This window comes from Emys orbicularis, chromosome 4, assembly GCF_028017835.1.
Source record: "Emys orbicularis isolate rEmyOrb1 chromosome 4, rEmyOrb1.hap1, whole genome shotgun sequence".
NCBI classification, from domain to species: Eukaryota; Metazoa; Chordata; order Testudines; family Emydidae; genus Emys; species Emys orbicularis.
In genome coordinates, this window is record NC_088686.1 from 157037778 (window position 1) to 157063254 (window position 25477).

General features: G+C 50.9%; 1 protein-coding gene and 1 pseudogene across 1 annotated transcript; both read left to right on the forward strand.

Moving 5' to 3' along the window:
- Positions 1–25477, forward strand: part of LOC135877976 (RING finger protein 112-like) — a 1138053-nt pseudogene that overhangs the window by 102012 nt on the left and 1010564 nt on the right.
- LOC135877413 (interferon-induced very large GTPase 1-like) lies at positions 4172–17482 on the forward strand. The gene is made up of 5 exons (XM_065402844.1): positions 4172–4446; positions 4975–5421; positions 5948–6013; positions 10855–11022; positions 12601–17482. Exons 1-5 carry the CDS (start codon positions 4176–4178, stop codon positions 17319–17321), a joined length of 5673 nt encoding a protein of 1890 aa, XP_065258916.1. The 5' UTR covers positions 4172–4175; the 3' UTR covers positions 17322–17482.

Here is a 25477-nt window from a genome sequence, read left to right on the forward strand (position 1 = left end):
AGCAAAGCCACAGGCACTCAATATTAAGAGGCAAAATGCGACCTTGCACAGAAATCACATGTGCTATGTAATGTGAATAGTATACACCGTGAAAGAGTATAAGCATTGTTCTGAAAAATGTATCTTTTAAAAAAATTCTCTCCTTTTTTCACTCCCTCCAGCAGGTGCAAATGTTTCAAGCCTCCCTCCTCCTTCCCGAAGGCTATCCCAGATAAGGCGTCGTAAAAAAAAGACGAGAGAAGAGATGTTTTCCGAAATCATGCAATCCACCAGGAATGAAAGAGCTCATCTGAATGAGTGGAAGGAGACGGTTTGCAAGTATAGGAAAGAAGCCAGTGACCGTGAGGACAGGAGGGACCAACGTGAGGACATGAGGGACCAACGTGAGGACAGAAGGGACCAACGTGAGGAGAGGAGAGACGCTCGAGATGAGAGGTGGCGGCAGGAAGATCAGAGGAGTCGGGAAGCAACGCTGGGGCTGCTGCGTGAGCAAACAGACATGCTCCGGCGTCTGGTGGAGCTTCAGGAACGGCTGCTGGAGAACAGAGTGCCGCTACAGCCCCTGTATAACCCCCCTACCTCCTCACCATGTTCCATAGCCTCCACACCCAGACGTGTAAGAACACGGGGGGGGGAGGCTCCGTACACCCTCCCATTCCACCCCAGTGGACAGCCCAAGCAAAAGGCTGCCATTTTTTTAACCTTTTTTTACTGGGCTTTTCCTTCCCGCAGATCCTCCTCCCAAACCCCACTCAGGTTCTGTGCCGCTACAGCCCCTGTATAACCCCCCTACCTCCTCACCATGTTCCATAGCCTCCACACCCAGACGTGTAAGAACACGGGGGGGGAGGCTCCGTACACCCTCCCATTCCACCCCAGTGGACAGCCCAAGCAAAAGGCTGCCATTTTCTTAACCTTTTTTTACTGGGCTTTTCCTTCCCGCTGATCCTCCTCCCAAACCCCACTCAGGTTCTCTCCCTCTTTTTATAATCAATTAATAAAGAATAAATGATTTTTAAACAATGGTGACTTTATTTCCTTTGAAAGCAAGCTGGGGGAAGGGGGAGGGTGGGTTCCTTACAGAGAATGAGTCAATAAAGGGGGTGGGTTTTCAGGAAGGATAAACAAACATAAATTTCACACTGTAGCCTGGCCAGTCATGAAACTGGTTTTCAAAGCTTCCCTAATGCGCAGCGCTTCATCGTGTGCTCTTCTAATCGCCCTGGTGTCTGGCTGCGAGTAATCAGCAGCCAGGCGATTTGCCTCAGCCTCCCACCCTGCCATAAAGGTCTCCCCCTTGCTCTCACAGAGATTGTGAAGCACACAGCAAGCAGTAATAACAATGGGGATATTGGTTTGGCTGAGGTCTGAGCGAGTCAATAAGGATCGCCAGCGACCTTTTAAACGGCCAAATGCACATTCTACCACCATTCTGCACTTGCTCAGCCTGTAGTTGAACAACTCCTGACTCCTGTCCAGGCTGCCTGTGTATGGCTTCATGAGCCATGGCATTAAGGGGTAGGCTGGGTCCCCAAGAATAACAATTGGCATTTCAACATCCCCCACGGTTATTTTCTGGTCCGGAAAGTAAGTCCCTTGCTGCAGCCGTTTAAACAGATTGGTGTTCCTGAAGACGCGAGCGTCATGAACCCTTCCCGGCCAGCCCACATGGATGTTGGTGAAACGTCCCTTGTGATCCACAAGTGCTTGCAGCACCATTGAGAAGTACCCCTTGCGGTTTATGTACTGGGTACCCTGGTGCTCCGGTGCCAAGATAGGAATATGGGTTCCATCTATTGCCCCACCACAGTTAGGGAATCCCATTGCAGCAAAGCCATCCACTATGACCTGCACATTTCCCAGAGTCACTACCTTTCGTAGCAGCACCTCCGTGATTGCTTTGGCTACTTGCATCACAGCAGCCCCCACAGTAGATTTGCCCACTCCAAATTGATTCCCGACTGACCGGTAGCTGTCTGGCGTTGCAAGCTTCCACAGGGCTATCGCCACTCGCTTCTCAACTGTGAGGGCTGCTCTCATCTTGGTATTCTGGCGCTTCAGGGCAGGGGAAAGCAAGTCACAAAGTTCCATGAAAGTGCCCTTACGCATGCGAAAGTTTCTCAGCCACTGGGAATCGTCCCACACCTGCAACACTATGCGGTCCCACCAGTCTGTGCTTGTTTCCCGGGCCCAGAATCGGCGTTCCAAGCCTATAACCTGGCCCATTAACATCATAATCTCCAAAGCACCGGGGCCCGCGGTCTCAGAGAATTCTGTGTCCGTGTCCATGTCCTCATCACGCTGGTCGCTGCGCTGCAATCGCCGCCTCCTCCTCCTCGCCTCTTTTTTCTGGTCCTGTGTAAGCATAAACTCCACGAGAAAGCGCGAGGTGTTTATAATGTTCAAGACTGCGTTCTGGAGCACAACGGGATCCATGCTTGATGCAGAATGGAGTCTGCAGAGTTCACTCAGGAAAAAAGGCGCGAAATGGTTGTCTGCCGTTGCTTTCAGGGAGGGAGGGGGAGGCTGTACCCAGAACTACCTGCGACAATGTTTTTTGCCCCATCATGCACTGGGGTCTCAACCCAGAATTCCAAGGGGGGTGGAGACTGCGGGAACTATGGGATAGCTATGTAAAAGCTACCCACAATGCAACGCTCTGGAAATCGATGCTACTATGGTAGCTTGGACGCACACCACCGAATTAATGGTGCCTAGTGTGGCCGAATACATTCGAATTTATAAAATCGGTTTCCTAAATTCGAATTATATAAATTCGGATTAATCCTGTAGTGTAGACATACCCTAAGGTGCCACAGGACTCCTCATTGTTTTTACACCTGTATTCGAGCAACAAAATCTGGGAGTGTGATTCTCTGATCTGACTTGAGCCCGCGCACTACCCCAGATCCGGCGGCGTGAGAGAGAGAAATATGTATGGGAAAGCCAAGCTCAAAGAAACTAAGCAGCAACTTCCCAACAAGGAAAAACAAGGAGTCCTTGTGGCATCTTAGAGAGACTAACAAATTTATTTGGTCATCAGCTTTCGTGGGCTGGAAACCACTTCATGGGACGCATGGAGTGAAAATGACAGTAGGCAGGTATAAATATAGGAACAATGAAAAGATGGGCTACTTTGGGTAAATTAAGATTTAGTATCTCCCAGCAAATTCCCACAGTCTGGGTGGTTTTTTTCTTTTTTCTCCACCTGATCAACCCAATACACGGACTCCACCTGCTCCTGCTAATATGACGGCTGGTCCTGGGGGACCCATAGGATCCCAATCCCACTGCAGGGTTAAACTCCGCCAGAGAGGGGACCCCCGCCCTGCTGGAGGGGGGAGGGCTCAGCTCAGGAGGCTGGCAGTGGCCGGAGGAGCCGGACAAATCAGCGGCCCCGGCCTGCGCCCAGTTCCGGTTTCACTTTCGTTTCCTTGGCGCGGTCTAAACAAAGAAAGCTCGCCGGGCGAGTGCGCCGTTCAGCTGCTGGAGAGAAGGAGCCGCTACTTCCCCTGGGCTGCGAGCTCCCGCCAGCAGTGCCCGCTGGGGTGCGGGCTCTGGGGCTGGAGCGGGGCCAGGGAACCCGGGGGGAGGAGGAGCGTCCAGGGAGCGTCTTGGAAAAGTCCCAAACCAGTCCACTCCTGCATGGGACCCTCCTCACCCTGCACCCCCCCCCCCCTTACCCTATGGACAGAGGCACCCCAGTGCGGCGCTAGGGGGCGCTGTGCTGCAGGCGGTGGGGGCTTAGTAGGGGGTGCGCTCCCCCTGGGAGTCAGAGCTGGCCCCAGTGCGGAGCTAGGGGGCATGTGCTGGGGGGGGCTCAGCAGGGGGCGCTCTCCCCTGGCAGTCAGGGCTGGCTCCAATACCCCTGTGCGGTGCTAGGGGGCGCTGTGCTGCAGGGAGCGGGGCAGGGGCTCAGCAGGGGGCGCTCTCCCCTGGCAGTCAGGGCTGGCCCCAGTGCGGCGCTAGGGGGCGCTGTGCTGCAGGGAGCAGGGCAGGGGCTCAGTAGGGGGTGCTCTCCCCTGGCAGTCAGGGCTGGCCCCAATACCCCTGTGCGGTGCTAGGGGGCGCTGTGCTGCAGTGGATGAGTTGTGTGTGGTTTTTCAGGAGTTACAAACACAATCTGAAGTTGTTTCTCTCCAAATCCCTTGCCCAGCCCCGGGGAGCTGGGCCCAATGGCCTTTGAGACGATCCGCCGGGGACGGGAGCGACTCATCGCCCTCCTTCTAACCACCCCCGACCCCGTCTTGGACGAAGTGGCCTCGCTGGGGATAGTCACCGAGGAGGAGTACGAGGCCTTGGAGAAGCTCTCGGAGCCCAGGGAGAGGATCCGAAGGCTGCTGATAAAGATCCAGAGGAAGGGGGAGCGCGGCTGTGAGCAGTTCCTGGAGTGTCTGCAGAGCCTCTTCCCAGACTTCCCGCTGGATTTACAGCCCCTGGGACGCCGTGAGTTGGGGCTTTCTGAGTCAGTTCAGTTCTTGGCAGGATTCCATAGAAGAGACATAAAATGTAGCCAGGAGATATTGCGACGTGGCTGAGTATTGGTGACGGGTTGGACTAATGGTTAGAGCAGGGGGGCCTGGGAGTCAGGACTCCTGGGTTCTATCCCTGGCACTCAGTGGGGCTTTCCAAACAGACCGACCTCAGCATGTCTGTAACATTCCTTGAAACCTGAGGATTTAGCCCCAAACCTGACCCCCCGCTCCCCAAAAAAACTTGTTGTCACCACCACCTCTCCCATGTAACACCCTTTTGCCATAGACCACAGGAGTTCTCTCTCTGTTTTTAACCTTTTCCCGCACTGCTGAGCTAACTAAAATGCAGGGCAGCAGCCGGCAGCCTCAGGAGAACAGCCGAGGGCTGAACGGGCCACAGAGACGCCCTCTCCCCTTCTCTCTCGCCCAAGGAAGTGCCCGGAATGGTGAAGAAATCTGTAAGGTGCGTAGGAGGCATCTATTTGTTTTCCCTTTGTAGGGTACGTAACTCAGACAAATGATGCAGAGAATCCAGAAGGTGGCACGTCCTCCGAGAAGAATGGACAAGAAAATCTAGAAGCTGCTGTACCCTCGGGGAAGAATGAGCTGGAGAATCCAGAAAGCGCTGTACTGCATGGGGTGAATGATCTAGGGTATCCAGACGGTCGCCCATCCTCAGGGGACTTTGATCCAATGAACCCAGTAGATGCCATGTGCTCAGAGAAGAATGATCCAGAGAAGCCGGAAGCCCCTGAGAAGCCGGAAGCCGTGCCATCCTCACAGAAGGGACCGGTGACACCAAATTCTGCCACATCCCCAATGAAGAACGGACCAGAAAACCCAGAAACTGCTTTACCCTCAAAGAATGATCCAGAGAGTCCAGTGGGTGCCAGATCCTCAGAGAAAGATGCAGCTGCTGAGTCCTCGGAGAGAGCAGATTTTGAAGGTACAGGACGGGTCTCTCGACTTGCGCTGTAGGGCAATGCTTAAGAAGTGTTTATGGCTGTCCTGCGCTGGGCACAGGATCCCAGGCGGGTTCTCCTCAGGTCCGGATGGAGAGGGACAGAGGGAAAGCTGTACTAGATTTCAGATGTAGGAAGGGTCTAGTTCCTGTGTTTGGACCCCTTGCAAGAGCAGAAAGTGCTTGTGCATGTAAGGAAACAATTGCTTGTGGATATCCGGGGGAGGAGAGGAGGTTAACTCAACCACGAACCCCACCTCACACAGCTTAGTACCTTGAGCTCAATTTCAGCAGCTCCAGCTACAAGCTCGGTTCTTCCTCTATCATTTCAGCTGGAACTAAGGTAGGACTCCAGGTAGTCTGGAGTTCTCGAAGGGGTTCATGAGATGGAGCGAGAATCTAAGGCTGCCCCTTGAAACCCTAGGCTAGACAAAGTCTATGGCCCAGATCTATAGGATCCTGACTTCCATTGATGTGAGCCTAAATGAATGACACTTGTATTGCTTTGTAGGATCTGGAAATATCCCCAGCTGTGGAGAAGAAGAAAAGACTGCTGCAATAAAAGGGAATTTTGAAGGTAAGGTCTCTGCCAATCTGACCTGGGGGGAAATTTCTTCCTGACCACAAATACGGTGCTCGGTGAGACCCACCAGCCAGACACCTGGGTAAGAATTATCTGTAATAACTCAGAGCCCTCCCCATCTAGTGTCCCATCTGGGCCATTGGGGATATTTGCTACATTTGGGCTAAATGCCATTGTAGGCAGTCCCATCATACCATCCCCTCCATAAACTTATCAAGCTCAGTCTTGAAGCCAGTTAGGTTTTTTGCCCCCACTGCTCCCCTTGGAAGACTGTTCCAGAATTTCACTCCTCTGATGGTTAGAAACCTGCATCTAATTTCAAGCCTAAACTTGTTGATGGCCAGTTTATATCCATTTGTTCTTGTCAACATTGGTGCTTATCTTAAATAACACCTCTCCCTCCCTGGTGTTTATCCCTCTGATGTATTTATAGAGAGCAGTCATATCTCCCCTCAGCCTTCTTTTGGTTAGGCCAAACTCTTTGAGTCTCCTTCAATAAGATAGATTTTCCATTCCTCAGATCATCCTAGTATCTCTTCTCTGCACCTGTTCCAGTTTGAATTCATCTTCCTTAAATATGGGAGACCAGAACTGCAACAGTGTTCCAGATGAGGTCTCACCAGTGCCTTGTATAATGACAGTAACACTTCTCTGTCTCTACTGGAAGTACCTTGCCTGATGCATCCTAGGATTGTATTAGCCTCTTTCACGGCCGCATCACATTGGCGGCTCATAGTCATCCTGTGATTGACCAACACAACCAGGTCTTTCTCCTCCTCCATCACTTCCAACTGATACGTCCCCAGTTTATAGCAAAATTCTTATTAGTCCCTAAGTGCATAACTTTGCATGTTGCACTATTACATTTCATCCCATTTCTATCTCTCCAGTTTTCAAGGTCATCCAGATCTTCTTATATGATATCCCAGTCCTCTTCCTTATGGGCAATACCTCCCAACTTTTGTGTGAGCTGCAAATTTGATTAGCACACTCCCACCTTTTGTGCCAAGGTCATTAATAAAAATCTTAAATAAGATTGGCCCCGAGACCGATCCCTGAGGAACTCCACTAGTAACCTCCCTCCAGCCTGACAGTTCATCTTTCCCTATGACTCGTTGTAGTCTCCCCTTTAACCAGTTCCTTATCCATCTCTCAATTTTCATATTAATCCCCAACTTCTTCAATTTAACTGATAATTTCCCACATGGAAATGTAACAAACATCAGACTGAAATCCAGGTAGATTAGCTCTACGGCATTTCCTTTGTCTAAAAAAAAAAAAAATCAATCATCGCAAAGAAAGCGATCAGGTTGGTCTGGCACCATCTGCTTTTTGTGAAACCATGTTGTATTTCATCCCAATTCCCGTTTGTCTCTATGTCCTTAACTACTTCCTCTTTCAAAATTTGTTCCAAGACCCTGCATACAGTTGAGGACGAACTAAGAAGCCTGTAGTTTCCTGGATCACTTTTTTTCCCTTTCTTAACAATAGCTACTACATTAGCAATCCTCCAATCATAGGGTATGACCCCCACATTTAGAGATTCATTAAAAATCCTTGCAATTTCAGGTGCCAATGCCTTTAATATTCTTGGATGGAGATTATCCGCCCCCTCTCTTTCTCCCCTCCCCGCCCCCAATTTAGTCCCATTAAACTGTTTAAGTTTGACTTCCATCTCAGACGCGGTAATTTCAATTTCCATTTCCTCATTCCAATTAGTCACCCTGTCAATACCCCTAAACACCTCGTTACCCTTATTAAAAATAGAGGCAAAGTATTCTTTTAGTTGTGGGGTTTATTTTAGATTATCTTTAATCTCCATCCCATCCTTAGTTCTTATCAGTCCTACTTCTTTCCTTGTTTTCTTCTATTTATATGGCTAGAACCTTTTCATTATTGGCTTTAATTCCCTTTCAGAGGTCCAACTCTACTTGTGGCAGTTCTCGCTTTATCCCTATGCTTTCTGACCTCCAAGAGGCAGCTTTCCTTGCTGATCCATCCCATCTTCCATTCCTTGTTGGCTTTCTGTTTTCTTTTCATTACCTGTTTGACACGCTTGTTCTGCAGCTTGGTCTGCAACCCTTCTCTATGAATTTTTTCCCCTTGCTTTGGATGCAGGCTCCAGATCATTTTGTAAGTTTGACTTAAAGTAATTCCAAACCTCCTCCGCGTTCAGATCCTTAAGTTCTTTGGTCCAGTCCACTCCCCTAAAAAATTCCCTTCATTTTTTAAAGTGAGCGCTTTTGAAATCAAGGACCCTAGTTGCAAATCTATTTTTGTTTATCCTTCCATTTAGGTTGAAACTGAATTAGCTCATGATCATTCAAACCAAGGTTGTCCCCTACAACCAGCTCTTCTATGAGGTCCTCACTACTCACCAAAACTAAACCTAAAATGGCATCCCCTCTTGTCGGTTCGGTGACTATTTGGTGAAAAAATCTATCAGCTGTCACATTCAGAAAAATCTAGGCCCTGCTATTATTAATATAGAATGGAGGACAAGAGCTATCTGGGAAATTAAAGTCTCAAATACTACTGGGAATTGTGTGATTATTGATTTCATTAAAAACATTAAAGAGGTCTCTATCCCTATCCAGATCGCATCCTGGGGGTCTGTAGCAGACCCCAATCACTATCCAGGGGCAGCTTCCGGGAGTTTTGTTCCTCAAAGTGATTTTAGCTGAAATAGACTCTGTCGTATCCATTCCAGCACTTCTAATTTCTTCAGTCTTCCTCATCATTAGCATACAGTGCTACTCCACCACCTTTACCTTTATTTCTGTCTTTCCTGCACAGCACATAGGCTTTAATACCTGCACTCCAGTCATGATTACTAGTCTACCATGTTTGTTATCCTTATTATATCTGGTTTCACTTCCTGCACCTGTAGTTCTAGATCCTCCATTTTGTTACCCAGACTCCTTGCACTGGTGTACAGACATCTTAGTTGTTTCTGCGTGGCTTTGCCCAGATTCCTAACCCGATTGGGTACCGTCATTCTACTGCCAGTGTCGCTGACCTGCCTAGCAGCGTCATTGGTATCGGCACTGTCTTTCCTCTTCATGTCCATTCTCCTACCCACTGCTGTTCCTTTCTCTATTGCTGTATTCCTCTTTCTTGATTTGTCCTCCTAATCAGTATTAGAATCCAGCCTGGAGATTACGTGAGCATCTCCCCTGAGTTCCTAGTGTAAATCTTTTAATCAGTTGTGGCAAACTCCATCCCAGAAGTCTATTCCCTCCCTACTCAGGTCGAGTCCATCCCATTAGAACAGCCCTCTGTCCTTGAATGCCTCCCAGTGGGCAAACCTCCCAAAGCCCTACTGATAGCCCCACTGCCTGAGGCATCTGTTGATCATCATAATTGTGTCTTGCCTTCCCTCTCCACCTCTAGGGACAGGTAGAATCCCACTGAAAATTACCTGAGCCTCCATTTCTTTACACGTCTTCCCCAGCCTGGCGCCGTCTCCCTTGATGTGTTCCAACGAGAATCCAGCCACAGTATCATTTGTTCCCACTTGAAGGACAGTCAGTGGATTCTGTCCTGCTCCCATTAGGATACTCTTCGGCCTCAGGTCCGCATCTTGTATCTTAACTCCCGGCAGACAGCACACCCCTCTGCTCTCAGAATCAGCTCAGGTGACAGGCCTGTCTGTTCTTAGAAGGGAGTCACCCACCACGTAGACCTGCCTCTTCCTGTTGTTTATGTGATTCTCCAGCCTTCCCCATCTGTTCTTTCTGTCTGCAAGTCCTCTTGTCTCTTGTTCTCTCTTGCAATATTCTGTGCGTCATCCTCTGTCCTCCTGGGCTCCAAACTCTGGCTATCTCCATTGACTCTTCCCTTCTTCATGTAGGAATAGCAAGTTCTTTTCTTCTTGCTTGTTCTCCCACCATCTGTTGCTGCTTGCTGTGCCCCTTCTTCATCTTCCAACTCGGGGAAACCTGGTCCCGGGCTCTCATTCGCCTTCACTAGCTGGTCTTTTCCTCTGCCTGGTTCTCGTAGTCACATGCTTCCATTGGCCACTTTCCTCATCTAGCAGGCTCCCCTCACAGTTCTCCAGTCCAGCTTCCATCTGCTGGTCTTGACTTTTCCCTTCAGCCTTCCCTCCATCATCTGCTCAAATCCCCTTCGAAACTCAACCAAAGTTTCCACCTGCATCTCCAAACCTTGGGTCTTCTCTTCCATCAGCTCCCTCAGGCAGCACTTCATACACATGAAACTCTTTTTGGGCACCCGCTCCCGGATAATGTACATCCCACAGCTTCCTCATCCGGTCATCTCAACTGACTCTTCCATTCCTTGGGTCACTCCACCGCTGCCTCTATATATATGTCATAACCTTCTCACCTAAGCTCCTGTCAAGGAAAAACAAAACACAAACCCACCCAAACAAGCAACAAAATGAAACCAGAACACGACACTGAGGACACAGGGGCACTGGGAAGGTCTAGGGCAGTGGCTCTCAATCAGAAGGACGCATACCCCTGGGGGTACACAGAGGTCTTCCAGGGGATTCTCAACTGCACTAGCTCAGTGTTTCTTAACCTGGAGGGTCCTGGGACGGGTTTAGGGAGATCACAAGTGCAGGGCTGGCATTAGGGGGTGTCAAGCAAGGCAATTGCCTGGGGCCCTGCGCCATAGGAGCCCCACAAAGCAAAGTTACATGCTTCAGCCCTGCTGTCTGGAGATGTGCTGCGACACTTTTGTATTTCTAAGTGCGGTGAAACCTGTGGTATGCAAGACAAATCAGACTCTTGAAAGGGGTCCAGTAGCCTGCAAAAGTTGAGAAACCCTGGTCTAGGACCGCTGAGCAGGCTTCTCTTCTGGATCCTTAGATGGAGCGACTCCAGACTCGGATGTCTCCATGTCGGAGAGCAGAGCCGAGACACCAGGAGTTGCCATGTCGGTGGAGAGGTGCGGAGCTGAGACACCAGGACATTCTGCGTCAGTGGACAGGAGTGGAGATGAGGCTCCAGAGACATCTCCCAACAAAGTTCATGGAGGTAGAGTCCAGAGAACATCCCCCGCAGTCCTTCTCCCAACCCAAGTCCCCCTGCCCTGAGTTGGCCAATGAAGAAGTCAGTAAGGGCCCTCCACACTCCTGTGGTTCTTCCATCCAACGTCTCAATCTCTGTACACTAACCCGCGCCCGAGCTCCTGACTGTCCCCTGCGTATTGTCCACCTGTGAAGCATGTGGAAGATGCCAAGATAGTTTTACAAAAATACTACATGTAGAGCTGTGTGGAGAATGGAAAGTCCCTTTTGTGGCAGTTTCTGAGATTTTGAAATTTTGGGTTTTTCCTCCCGCAAATTCCCAAATCCTCCATAAAAGAAAATTCTGGGGGAAAATGAATTGTTTCTGAGCCGATGGAAACGCAGACGGCCCGCAGTGTCAGGAACCCAGCTGTCTCCGGGCACAGTTGCCTAGCAACCCAGTGAGCTCGGCTGGGCCCAATAGACCCGCACTGAGGCCATGTCTACACTTACTGGTAAATCGGCACTGCAACGATCGATGCAGAAATGTCAATTTAGCAGGTCTAATGAAGACCCGCTAAATCGATTGCAAAGCGCTCTCCGGTCAGTACTCCAGCTCCCCGAGAAGAGTAAGGGAAGTCGGTGGGAAAGCATCTCCCATCAGCACAGGGCGGTAGGGTGCAGACACCACGGTAAGTTGACCTAAGCTACGTCGACTTCAGTTACATTAGTCACATAACTGGAGTAGCGTAACTTAGGTCGACTTACCGCCTTAGTGTAGACAAGGCTGAGTGACTGTGCTCCCTGACAGGACAGAAGGGCCCACAAGTCCCTATTTAAGCCTGGTAGCAACAGCAGCAGCAGATGGGGAAACCGAGGCACGGAGCAGTTGCTCAATCATTCACATCTGTGCCAGACCTACTCACTGACCAGCCCTTTCTCCATCCATTCTAGCCCTACGCCCTGCCTGCCTCTGAACCCCTGGCTCTAATCCCTGGCTGGCCTCCCAACCATGCCTCTGGATCTGCTGTGACTGATAGGCCAAACTCCTGCCCCGAGGACTAGGTCACACCAGCCTCAGGAGCGAGGGAGTCTAGATAAAGTAAAGCCTCCCTAAGCGTTAGCGGAGACAGACTGGTGTGAAGGTTTAGCTGGGTTAGTCCCCTCAGGGTACGTCTACACTTACCTCCGGGTTCGGCGGCAGGCAATTGATGTTCTGGGATTGATTTATCGCGTCTTGTCTAGACGTGATAAATCGATCCCGGATCGATGCAGGAAGAGCTCGCCGTCGACGCCGGTACTCCAGCTCAGCGAGAGGAGTACGCGGCATCGACGGGGGAGCCTTCCTGCCGCGTCTGGACCCGCGGTAAGTTCGGACTAAGGTACTTCGAATTCAGCTACATTATTAACGTAGCTGAATTTGCGTACCTTAGTCCGAAGTGGGGGGGTAGTGTGGACCAGGCCTCAGTTGAGATGAAACGAGCCGGGGAGGTGAAGGCTTCAGGCCTAAATCTTGGGAACAGAGAAATCAAGAAGAGGCCCAGGTACAGCTGGCCCTGAGCTATGACGCCATCCCGGGTGGTGACGCCTTTGTTTCCATTTGCAGGGAGAAGAGAAGCCCTGAAAACTGTCTTGTCGAAGCTGAGGCTCAAGAAGTTCAGAAATGGGAAACTGAGGCTGAGGGATCTCCTGGAAATCAGCCCAGACAGCCTGAAGGACTGGACTCCTCACGTCTTGGGAGACTTGCCTCGGCCCTTCCTGAGGAAGCTCATGGCTCTGAACGGGACAGCCAGAAGCACACGCCTTGGGCAAGGGGCATCTGATGAGGATACAAGTGAGGATGAGGAGGGTGGGGTGAGTGGGGATGTGTTTTCTCTAAGGGAAGACGACTCTAGGGCTTCTCTGCACCCCCTCGATGTTCTCTGTGCCGTTCTCCTTTGCTCAGACAGTTTCCTACAGCAGGAGATCCTGTCCAAAATGTCCATGTGCCAGTTTGCCCTCCCTCTGCTGCTACCTGCCCTCGACACCCCCAGGTGCACCCTAATGCTGTGGGCCATGAGGGACATTGTGAGGAAGTGGAGGCCGCACTCCCTGGCAGACAGCAGAGGGTTCAGTGAGGAGAGCCTGGTGCTCACGTCACTGCCAACCATTTCCTTTGTGCGGCTGGGGAGATGCAGCTTCTCCAAGTCCAGACTCCTCAATGAGGTTCTCAGCCCCTCCCAGCAGCACCACGATTTCTTCATCCATCGGGACATGGAGTCTGGGAATGTCCCTCGGGAAATCGCAGGTGGGCTGGTCGAGATTTCCTGGTATTTCCCCGGTGGGAGGGAGAATTTGGATCTTTTCCCAGAGCCCATCGCAGTTACAAATCTGCGAGGAGACATTGAGTCCCACTGGCTGCAGTTTAGCTTTTTAACAGAGGTCTCCTCAGCAGTGTTCATATTAACGGAGAGCATCAATGAGAGAGAATACGCGCTGTTATCATCTCTGCAGGGATCAGCCACTAAATACTACTTCATCCTTAACAGTCAGGCTGGGAAAGCCAAGGAAACACTGGGACTCCTCAATAAATTAGCCCCAATGCTGGATATGAAAAAATCACAACTTCTGGTGAAAGAGAAGAGCAACAACAGCGCGGAGCTGGTGAAAAAGCTACGATCCACCCTCCGGGGCGTCATGCGCTCCTCTCCCAAGAGCGCGAGGGTCCGTGACATGGCTGTGACGGCGCGGGAGCTAGGGATCCAGGTGGATGAAGATGATGGAGAATGTTGGACTGCCTTGGAGCACATTGAAGAAATCACTGCGGAAATAAAGGACGTGGCAAAGTACAAGAGGGACATGCTGAGGCTCCAAGGGGATCTGTGGAAGAACTTGGCTAAAGTGGAGAAAGAGATGTGTCGGATGAAAGGCCAACAGGACGTCTCTCCGGAAGACTATAGATCCCAGCTGAGAGAAAGGTTGTTGGAGCTACGCAGGCAGCAGAATCGGTGTGACCTCACCAGCGGGATGGTTACATTTATTAGCGGGATAGGACAACTGCGTCCAGCCGAGAAACATCACTTCCTGAAATGGATGAAATTCCACCTGGATCACATCGCCAGGGGGAACCTCTCTAGGCTCCGGGCTGAGTACAAAGAGAAATGTCGCGCTCTAGGGGATGACGCACAACAGCTGGCGGAATTGGACAAACTAATCTCTGCCAGCTCCTTAGGGGTGGAGCATTTCATGCGCGAGTTGGGGCAGTTTTACGAAGCCGAATGCTCAATGGTGAAAGAAAGGAACATGGGGAACATCCAAAGACAATTCACCCACCTCCCAGGCATAGCAGCTGACCTGATGCTGGAAGGGTTTCCCATGGAGCTGATCGACGGAGATGCCTCCAACATCCCACTGCAGTGGGTGACGGACGTTCTGACCCAGCTCCATGCCAAGCTGGGGGGAAGGTCCAGAACGCTGGTTCTAACGGTGCTGGGAGTGCAGAGCACTGGGAAATCCACCCTCCTCAACACCATGTTCGGCCTGCAGTTTGCAGTGAACAGTGGCCGATGTACGCGAGGAGCCTTCATGTCCCTCATTAAAGTGGCAGAGAACTTTCAGCAGGAGCTGGGCTGTGATTTCATCCTGGTGATAGACACAGAAGGCCTGAAAGCCCCTGAACTGGCCAAGCTGGAGGATAGTTATCAACACGACAATGAGCTGGCCACACTGGTGATTGGGTTAAGTGACATAACTATCGTTAACATGGCCATGGAGAACGCCACTGAAATGAAGAATATTCTGCAAATTGTGGTCCATGCATTCCTCAGAATGGAGGAAATTGGGCAAAAACCCAACTGCCAGTTTGTGCATCAGAATGTCAGTGATGTGTCTGCACATGACCAAAACATGAGGGACAGGAATCACCTCCTAGAGCAGCTGAATGAAATGACCATAGCTGCAGCCAGGATGGAAAAGCAATGTAAAAAAGTGAATTTTTCATGTATTATGGACTATGATGTAGAGAAACACAATTGGTACATCCCTGGGCTGTGGCACGGAGTCCCTCCCATGGCTCCAGTGAACATGGGATACAGTGAGAGTGTGTGTGAGCTAAAGAAATACCTGTTTGATTTGATAAAGCAACGGTCACATAATAGAGCCCCCAAGGACATTCCCCAGTTCATCGAATGGGTGAGAAGTCTCTGGAACGCCGTGAAACATGAGAACTTCATCTTCAGTTTCAGAAACAGCCTGGTGGCTGAGGCCTATACCCAGCTGTCTGTGAAGTACGCGGAGTGGGAGTGGGAATTCCGCAAGGAGATGCATCTCTGGATGTCCAAAACAGAAACCACCATCCAGAACCAATCCCCAGACGATCTGGGTCCAGGCACCTTTGAGAAACTAAGGCTGGAAGTTCACCAGATGCTGCACAGTGGGGAGCAGAAGATGCTGCAGAGCCTTCAGAACTACTTTGAGAGTGGAGCTGGAAATCTGCACCTGGTAGAGAAATACAGAGAAGACTTTCACCGAAGCACGACATTTCTCCGGCACGAACTGGAGAGCTATCTGCTCTGCAAGTCCGAAGAGGCCATTCGTATCCAGAAAGGTCGGAGCAAGATAGACCATTTGCAGGCGGGGTACACAAAAACCATCGAAGGGAAGGTGGATGGGCTCTTGCGGGACTGCAGGGAGAGGGAGAAGGAGCTGAAGCCCAAGGAACTGGAAAGGGAGTTTGCCAAGATGTGGAAGGAAACTTTAGCAGAGCTGCCGCTGGAGCGCTTACCCCTACGCCAAATCCACGAAGACGTCTACTACCAGCTGTGCAAGGACCTGGAAAACAGAGGGAGTTTGGTCAAGCAGATGCTCCATAAAGCCCAGAACTTGCTCACCTATCAAAGCAAACCCTTCCGCATGAAGAAGGAGTATCTGGACTTGGGTTGGTACAAAGCGGCTATGGAGTTTATAACGCAGCAGTGTAAGCGTGAATTGGAAGAGTTCACAAAGTCCCTGGTGGAGGAGTGTAGGAGGTGCATTGGGCAGAAGGTCCACTCCCAAGGGGATTATGACCAGACCTACTGCAGGGAATTGCTGTGGATGATCAACGAGAGGCTCCAGGAGAAGATTGCTGGGAAGATGTGCACCAGTGCTTCCTTTGAAGTCGATTTAAAACTTCACATCCTGGGGGAGGCAGCCAGCACTTTCCAGAAAATGCACGAAGACTTTCTCAAGAAGATCGACCCTCAGCGTCGCCTGGAGGAGCTGAGACCTCAGTATTTCTCCACCTTCAGAGACCTTTACTATGAGAAGGATGCCTGCCAGAAGAGAGCTTTTGATTTCTGTGACCGGTGCCTGAGACCCGCCCTGTGGGAATATATGAAGAAAAGACTCGGGATTGAGATAGTGGATGACTTTCTCAGCAGTGGAGAGTCCATCGAGTATGGCAGCCGGAGCTTCTTCCAGTTCACCATGCAGAAGAAGCTGCTGGAGGAGATGGACTTCAATAACTATGTGAAATACGTCAGTAACTATGAAGTGTTTGTCAAATCCTGGATCCAGACACGCCTGTTTGATCACTACAGAGAGACGGGGGGCTTGAAGGAGCTAGAGAGAATGATTCTAGCCACAATAATGAAGAAAATCCGGGACACTCTGGAGAGTTGTGAGTGCCAAGACACCCCCACCGTCTCTGAGTTCTTGGACCATTTTTGCCAAGCGATGTGCAAGGAGCTGGTCATCTCCAAGGACAGTTTGGAGGTGATCCTCTTCAAGAACACAGCCAATGTCGGGCAGTTCTCAGTCGACATCGAGACCTTCCTTCCCCAGGTGGAAGATGGCATCCTCTCAGAGTGGGAAGAGCTGAGTGGGGAAATGGTCTTCACACAGCTCCAGTTCAAGCCCCAGGATGAGATCTTCAAGCGCGTGTTTGGCTGTGGGAAGCAGTGTCCATTCTGTAACGTCCCCTGTGAAGCAGGAGGCAGTGACCACAAGGAGCATTTTGCATCAGTGCATCGGCCTCAAGGGCTGGGGAGATACAGGGATGAGACAAGCAAGAGACTTATATATTCTTTGTGCTCCTCTGACGTGGTTTCTTCAATGGTATTTAGAAATCTGCACACAGCCTTCCAATGGCATCCCTACAAAGATTATCGCCAATTTTACCCCAGCTGGCGCATTCAACCGGACCCCAGCATCAGCGCCTCCGATTATTGGAAGTTCATATTCAGAAAGTTCAATCACCAGTTTGCCAAAGAGTACAATGCAGAGCCTGCCGATCTCCCGATAGAATGGAAGAAAATAACCGAGAAGCAGGCTCTGCAGAGCATCCGAGAGGCCTTTAACATGGAATAGAGGCAGGTCCTCTGCATTATGATACAGTCTTTAACTTCACAACAGGGCACCATCAGCCTTAATCCTGCCATTTTGTAACTTCCCAGGGCTTGAATTTGGCCACCTGAAGGCTCCTTTAATGTAGTTCTTTGTATGTAATTGCCTAGGTTTAAAAAAAATAAATGGAAAAACAAAGCAATTCCATTGTGTGGCATCATAATGACACCTCCATAGCTCCCCAGCAGGGCTTGAACATTTCGATCCCCCGCACACACCTCCAGCGCTTAAGCTAACCAAGTAACTGATAGCACTAGTAAGTTGTCATCCTCCCTGGGGACCGGCCAGCAGAGGGGAGTGAGGGACACATTTTGCCGGTGGATTTCATAGAGATTTGCTGAAGTAGAGGAATGGTGAGACTCAGGACTGCTGGTTTCTGTCCTTGGTTCTGAGGGGAGTTTGCTCTGGCGGTCCTGTCATAGACCGATCTGTCCATTCCCCCCCCATCTTTACCCCTTTTGACCCGTCCCTTCCAACATGTCCCCGCACCAGTCCCAGTCTCCCTACTACCAGCTCCTCCTTTGATACATCTCCAAGTCCCCAACTGAAAATAGGGCTTTATAATGGGAAGTGTCAGGCAACCTTAACTACTGGGGGTGCTAGCAGCCCTGTCTATACAGTAGAACCCTGTTTATCCAACCCTCCATTATCCGGCTCTCCATGTTAACCGGAGAACCAGTGCACACAGGTCCAGAAGGGGGCAATCTCTCCTGTGGCCACTAGATGGCACTGCAGCATTGCACTTTCCCATTCTCCGGTTTCTCTGTATTTTTGAAACAACAAGGAGTCTGGTGGCACCTTAAAAACTAAGGCCTGGTCTACACTAACCCCCAAATTCGAACTAAGGTACGCAACTTCAGCTACGTGAATAACGTAGCTGAAGTCGACATACCTTAGTTCGAACTTACCGCAGTTCAGACGCGGTCCACACGCGGCAGGCAGGCTCCCCGTCGACTCTGCGGTACTCCTCTCGCCGAGCTGGAGTACCGCAGTCGACGGCGAGCGCTTCCGGGATCGATTTATCGCGTCCAGACCAGACGCGATAAATCGAACCCGGAACTTCGATTGCCAGCTGTCGAACTACCGCGGTAGTGTAGACCTGGCCTAAGAGATTTATTTGGGCATAAGCTTTCGTGGGTAAAAACCTCACTTCTTCGGATGCATAGAGTGAAAGTTACAGATGATTATTCAACCTGGCCCCAGTCTCATTTACATCAGATAAAAGTACTATATTCTATCCTTGGCTTCTTTGCCCCGAGAGGTAGAAATACAGCAGGGTCATTTCCCTGATGGTAGATGGGTCATTTATTATATATCCCAGATGCCTTGTGGGACAAATCTAAAGAATCCCACACCCACGTTGCCCCCTGCTGGGCCATGAGTCACTTTCTGCTGAAATCCAGATACTCCAGCTTGCGCATAGGGACAGGAAAGTCGGCAAGTGGCCCCAAGGCCCTGAGCTGTTGGGTTGGTGGATCCAGGTGTGGCGTCCCGTGTGCTCCTCCTTATGGCTGATGGCTCTCTGTTGAGTTGCGTTGGGTGGGTCATTGGCTGGTGGTCGAACAACCAAGCTGGAATGGTGGCAGGTATCAATAGAGGTTTCCCCGGTGTATCCAGCTCTGGGTGCACGGTGGACCAGGGCATCTGTCTGGTAGGAGGTAACATTGTTGGCTGAATGCAGTGAGGGTCTAAACTCACCTTCAGGTCTGGCTGGCTGGAGGTTGGGAGGTAACGCGATATCTTTTGAACACCCCATCCGATCAATTCCTACATTTCCAATAATGTTCCAGGCATTGATGGGCAGAACCCTATTGATTTTGGGAAAAATTAGAAAACCCATAAGGGAGAAATGGGAGACACACAGAGTCCCTCGCTTCTGGTCAGCAGAGCCATCAACTTCAACCAGCTCTGGAATTGTCTGTAGATCAAAGAACCAGTTGATGGTAGAAATTAACCCCTTCCAGCCTAACACCACCCTCCTCCCCCATCTCAGCGCTGCTCAGTCCCCCAAATATTATAGGGCGGTGCCAGCTCTGCTAGGGTTAAGTTGGAGAACAGCTTTCTGTTGGAAGGGCCACTCTTCAAAGAGCTCTAAAATCCTCACCTTTACTTGGATTGCTTTGAAATTTGCTGTGCCTCATGGGGGAACGGGGTGGGATTCATGGTCCAAATGTGAGGTCAGTTGACCAAAGCGATCTTGAGATACAACCCTCTCCAAAACCAGTGTTTTGTCATGTTGAGAGAGTGCACCATTGATATTTGGTTTTGGGTGGTTATTTTCCTGAAACCAGGGCTCTGCTCCTGCCCCAAATACTCTGAAAATGTTGACACCTGACTGACTGATCTTCCAGAGAGAAAGAAATAGAATGGTGGGGAGGAATGGGGGTCACACAGAGCCCCTGGTACTGGGGGTGCAAACAGAGGTCCTGGCATGGGTGGAGAGGAGACATGGGGGGAACACAGAGCCCCTGGCATGGGGGAGGGGTTTGTGGTTGCCATGAGCCCCTCAACTAGAGCAGGGGTTCTCAACCAAGGGGCCGGGGACCCCTGGGGGGGCCACGAGCATGTTTCAGGGGGGGCAGGGCAGAAAGACAAAGCGCCACCGCATGGGGCTGAAATCCTGAGCCCCGTCACCTGGGGCTGAAGCAGAAGCCTGAGAAACTTCACTTCTCATTGCGCCCTGTGGCATGGGGCTCTGGGCAATTGCCCTGCTTGCTACCCCCGAACGCTGGCCCTGGCTTTTATATGCAGAAAACCAGATGCTGTGGCACAGGTGGGTCATGGAGTTTTTATAGCATGTTGGGGGAGGGGGGGGGCTCAGAAAGAAAAAGGTTGAGAACCCCTGCACTAGAGGATGGGAGAGGGACACCCAGATGAGGGGGTGGAAGGATGCAAGGGGCCCCCGGGAGGTGCGCTGGGCTTGGCCGACACACCCTGGAGCAGGTGTCCCCTAGCCGAGATCCCAGCCCCAGCTGAGCTCTCCCCCCACTGTTGTCACAGGGGCACAACCCCGATGGAGAAGCAGACCCTGCCTTGGCAGATCCAGAGGGGAGCTGGGCTCTGGCACTTGGATCTCAGCCCCCCAACACGCCCTGCCTCGCACCTTGGGGTGCAGGGACTCTGTAAAGGGGGGTGCATCAGGCAGCCTGGGGGCAACTCAGAGGGGTCCCCATGGGGTGAAGAGACCCCCCCACAGATGGTCAGGGCTCCCCCTGTCTTCAGCACTGGGGTGGGCTCTGCCTAAGGAGGATTGACTGAGGGGAGGGGTGATCAGGGCTCCAGTTATGCCTGGTGCTGCACAGGTGCATCAGGAAACCAGACCCTGCCCCAACCAGCTCACAGGCTAAACAGACAGACTGCTATCATCTCCATTTTATACCTGGAGAAACTGAGGCCCAGAGAGATGCAATGCCCTCTCTGATCACACAAGGCATCTGTGGCAGAGCCAGAGATAGCACCCAGCAGTCCTGGCTCCCAGCCCCCCCCCCTGCTCTAACCACTAGACCCCACTCTCCTCCCAGAGCCAGGGAGAGAACCCAGGAGTCCTGGTTTCTAAGCCCCCGGCTCTAATGCATTAGCCCAACTCCCTTCCCAGAGCCAAGCACAGAATCCCAGAGTCCTGGCACCGAACCAGCCCCTTCTGCGCTAACCCATTAGCCCCCACTCTCCTCCCAGGGCTGGAGACAGAACCCAGGAGTCCTGATTCCCAGCCTCAAACCCCCTACCCCCCACCGCCCCTTCCAGCCATTCACATCCTCAGCACCTGGGCAATTAGCCCTGATGGGAGCAAAGGATCTCCTCTGGCCTCGTTCTACTGCACCCCCAAATGGTCATCGCTTTGACATGCAGGGCCTGGGACATTGACCAACTATTCACACTGTAGGCTGGCTGCAAAGCATTGTGGGTAGGATAGCCCCCTGTCAATTGGCTGGAAATGCTGGAAGTCTTGGATGTGGAGGACAAGGGGGGAAAAGAGATTCTAACTACAAGGAGACAGCGCCCCCTAGAGGGGAAAGGGCCCTGTCCCATTCCCTGCCCCTCCTGAGCCAGCCGGCCCCCTGCCCTGGGACCAGATTGGAGCCAACACCCACTGGAGGGGAAAGGCCTCATGTCCCCTTCCCCAGACAGTTCACACACATCCCCAAACAATCTTGGATAGTAATTTCTAGCTAAAACACTCCATGATGCAATTCATTGGCCAGCTTCTAGGGACTTGAATCCGGGTCATTCCAGATTTACACCAGGGTCACTGAGCTCAAGATCCAGCCCTATATTTTCCCACAACCCTCCCTTCACCCCTATAAGCCATCTCCCACATCGTTATGTTTAAAAAACAAACCAGCCACTGCTTTATCTTTGACATTTATTTTCTTCAATCTGAAAGTCCAGCACAGTCTGACCTAAAGAAAAACAAACCTGAAACAAAACCCTCATTTTTCTTTTCAAAGATAAAAAAAGACAATTGTTCCAACTTCAATAAAATATTACAAAATAGACGCAAAAAAAAAAAATAACTTACAAGTATCAGCCAGCCACGGGGGGAAATGGACCATCATTGTGATTGTCCAATTATCATAAGTCAAAAACAAAAAGTCTCTCTCCGCTCTGCTAAGCGAGATGCTATAAAAGAAAATTCAATACAGAGCCAAGCAGATCTCAGTTGGTTACTACCAAATCCACGGGGGGCTGTAGGAAACACGTGTAACACAGAGGAAGGTTTATTCGGTCCATGTAAAAGCACTGTGGTGGTCCCATCTCCATTTCTTTGCAGTGTCATTGGAGTCCGGTTGGACCCAGGATCAGTCTTCACTGCCCTGGTTTTTAAAGTTGCACTGGCAACATGGTTTTGTGATCTTAACCCTTTCATTCTCTCACTCAAGAGTGCTGTGTTTATCAGCTGCTGTTTCTACAGCACCACTGACTCGATTCTTATGCTTTTGGCTTACGGTGGTGCAGTTTGCCGGTGAAGACTTCGTCACAAAGTCCAATCCCTGCAACACAGCTGCCGTAGTCTGCGCTTTCTTTACCTTGGGATTGTTCAAAAAGGCAGAAAAATATTTGTCTCCATGGTCATCCAGGCATCTTTTGCTTTAAAATGTCAGTGGAATACAGCAGACCTCTGCCATGCTTTGTCCAAAAGAACCCAACAAAAAAATAAACAAACCTTTCACATTGGTAGCCAAAGTACCCTCCATTAAAACTTCAGGTCACTCTGCCACCCGAGAGGGGTGGGAAGCAACCGATTAACCCTGCAAAGTCATTGTAAAGTACAGGCTAACAGCAGCAAGTTTTGCAAACTGAGAGGAAGAAGAAGAAGAAGATATCCTTCGCTCTGAATGAAGAATGGGGCCCCTGGATTAAAACAGTTGGGAAGCCTTACCCCTAGTTTTTATCCAGGTCTGGGAAGAAAGTGAGGGTTGTTACCGGCTCTTGCAAATCCCGAATTTGTTCCCCCAGTGTCTGTTGCTTTGGTCTGTATGCCAGTGGATGACAGGATTGCCGTTTTCTGCCGCAGTTAACTGTTTCTGGGCAACTCACTGTGTTAACGCATTAATTCTAGATCTTAACCCGCTCACTCTCCCTTTTTCACTTTGAAATGTTTTTTTCTCCACTCCTTTGCGACCAAGTCCCGGCGCCTGTCTCTTAAGGCGGTCTGTTAACTCTGCTATGGACTCCAAGCCCTGTAGTGCCAAATTATCTTTAACCACCCCCAGCTGCAATTGACAATCCTGCAGTTTCATTTCCTGGAGTAACAACAAACTTGAGAAATTACTGGCAGCTGTCCATAGGCTGCCTGTTTCTCTGGTTTTGGCTTCACACCTTTACAATACACTTCTAACCCCTTGCAAGTGGACTCAAGTGCCTCCTTTCCCTGGAAGGCATCTTGCCCCCTGGGCCCGGACCTATAGGAGGGTGGGCTCCTCAGCTAGCCCCCACCCCTCCTAATACATTTTTTTGTTGTCTGGGGTGGTCACTCTGCCACTAACCTTGGTCAGGCAGAAGGGCGGGGGTATTCTGTTATTCTTCACTGTGTGAGACTTGAGCAATTCGGTCCAAACGACCTCATGGGACCCAACTTTACCCCTCCGCGGACTCAGGGCTCTACCCCTCCATGGGCTTTGGTCTCTACCCCTCCATGGGCTCAGGGCAAACCCCCATTCCTGGTGGACTCAGGGATCTATGGGTCTGCGAAGTCTTTTCCCAGTGGAAGCGCCTTCACACCATGAATATCCTTAAACATGTTCAAGTATTTATTAACAATTAGCAACAAATCAACAGAATACTCACACAAAGCATCGTATGCTCACCACTCCCAATAAAACAGACAGCTGTCTCCCGATGGCCGGTCAGGGTCCTGTGGTCTAGGGTTCCGGCTTCTACACTGTCTGGTCGGGCAGGGGTTAAAAAGTTCTAGCACCTTTGGTCTTGAGCCGTATCCTGGAGTTAAGTTCCAATGAGTTTGTTTTCTGACCCTTATTGTGAGGAAGTGGGAATGTTCTTGTTTTCTCTGAATACTGTGTGGGTGCCTCAGTTTCCCCTATGCATTTCTCAAGTATCTAGGTGGTGGGATAAGGGTGTATGACTGTTGCAGAGCCCTAGAGGGCAGGGGTGATGCTGTCTGCACAGAGAATGGCCGACACCTGTCTCCTGGCAACTGATGACCTGGGCCCCTCCCCTGCGAAGTGCCAACTGAAGGTTGGAGAACAAAGGGATCAGGTGCCTCCTGGCCCGGGAAAGAGACAAAGGCCAGAGGAGGGGCTGAAGGGGGTTTTCAGTTTGGAGCTGGCTGGGGAGATGGAGGGAGGCCCAGAACCTGGGTCTGGGCTCCCCACCCCCAAGATGGACCTGACTGAGGAGTCCTGTTTTCTGTACCTACAAGCTCTGTTTTAGACTGTATTCCTGTCATCTAATAAACCTTCTGTTTTACTGGCTGGCTGAGAGTCCCGGGGAATCGCAGGAAGTGGGGGGTGCAGGGCCTTGACTCCCCCACACTCCGTGACACTCATTATATAGTTGAAATGAGGCTCTCTCTTATCTTTGCCTTAACCAATTATTTTACTTAAAACATAACTCGGCAAGAAACTCTAACCAATTATTTTTACTCTACAGGGGTTCACATGCCTAGGACCACCCACTCATTAGCTTTTCAAAGTTAATGAAAAGTTCTCAAGGTCCACTTGTCTTTGTGCTTCGTTAGTGGGGTACGCTGGCAACAGCGGCGCCAAAACCTCATACTTTTTATGATCAGGAAGAAGCTGCAGACGCGCAAGGTTAGCTTGACGGTTCTCCCGACTTGGTGAATATGGATCTATCCCTGTTAGTAATGCTGCAGCTGATGCTTTTCTATCTGTCCGCCTACATCAAAGCCGAATGCTCCCGACGCTATCGTTTTTGTTTCCAATTTATGGTGGCTGAGAAGACAAGATGGCTGTGGGTTGGGCTAAATCCATACACAGAAAGGCTATGGGTCGTGTCAAGTCCAGGGCTCTCGTTACAGGCGCACTGGGGTTCCTCACCCTCCCCAGCTGGTAGGAGGTCACGCCACTTGGTATCAGGCTGGGGCACAAGTGTGAGGAAATGAAAGGTATGGAGCACGCACGTCAATAGGTGTGTCCTAGACGCGGTTCGGAAACAAACCGGTTGCAGGTTGCAAAGCCAGATCGCATTACAGGGGGTTCTCGCCGGGCAGGCGCCCAATAACTAGGCCCAGAGGCCCAGGGGTGAGCGGGGAGCACCCTCCCACAGGACCCACTCAAGGAAAACTCAAGACGCCATAAGGCTGCCCTCACTTCCTGGAGTGAAGTGCCCTCACTTCCTGGAGTGAAGTGCCCTCACTTCTGCCCCCTCGGCAGCCACCACAGATCTGGTCGCCAAAACCAGCCTCCTGATCTGGAGGAGGTCCTGGTAGAAGACCGGCAGCTCAGAGAGGTCTTGTGAAAGCCCCCTCGGATGGAGATAAAAGAGCGGCCGATTGTATCAGAGCCCTCGGAGGTGGCGGAGGAAGGCATGTGCCAGCGTGCTTCACGCCGGACTGCCTGCAGGGCCTGGAGGAAGAAGACATGGACCTGACTGCAAAGGCAGAGCAGGCCCTGTCCGCCCTCCTCCAGGGGAGTTGGCCT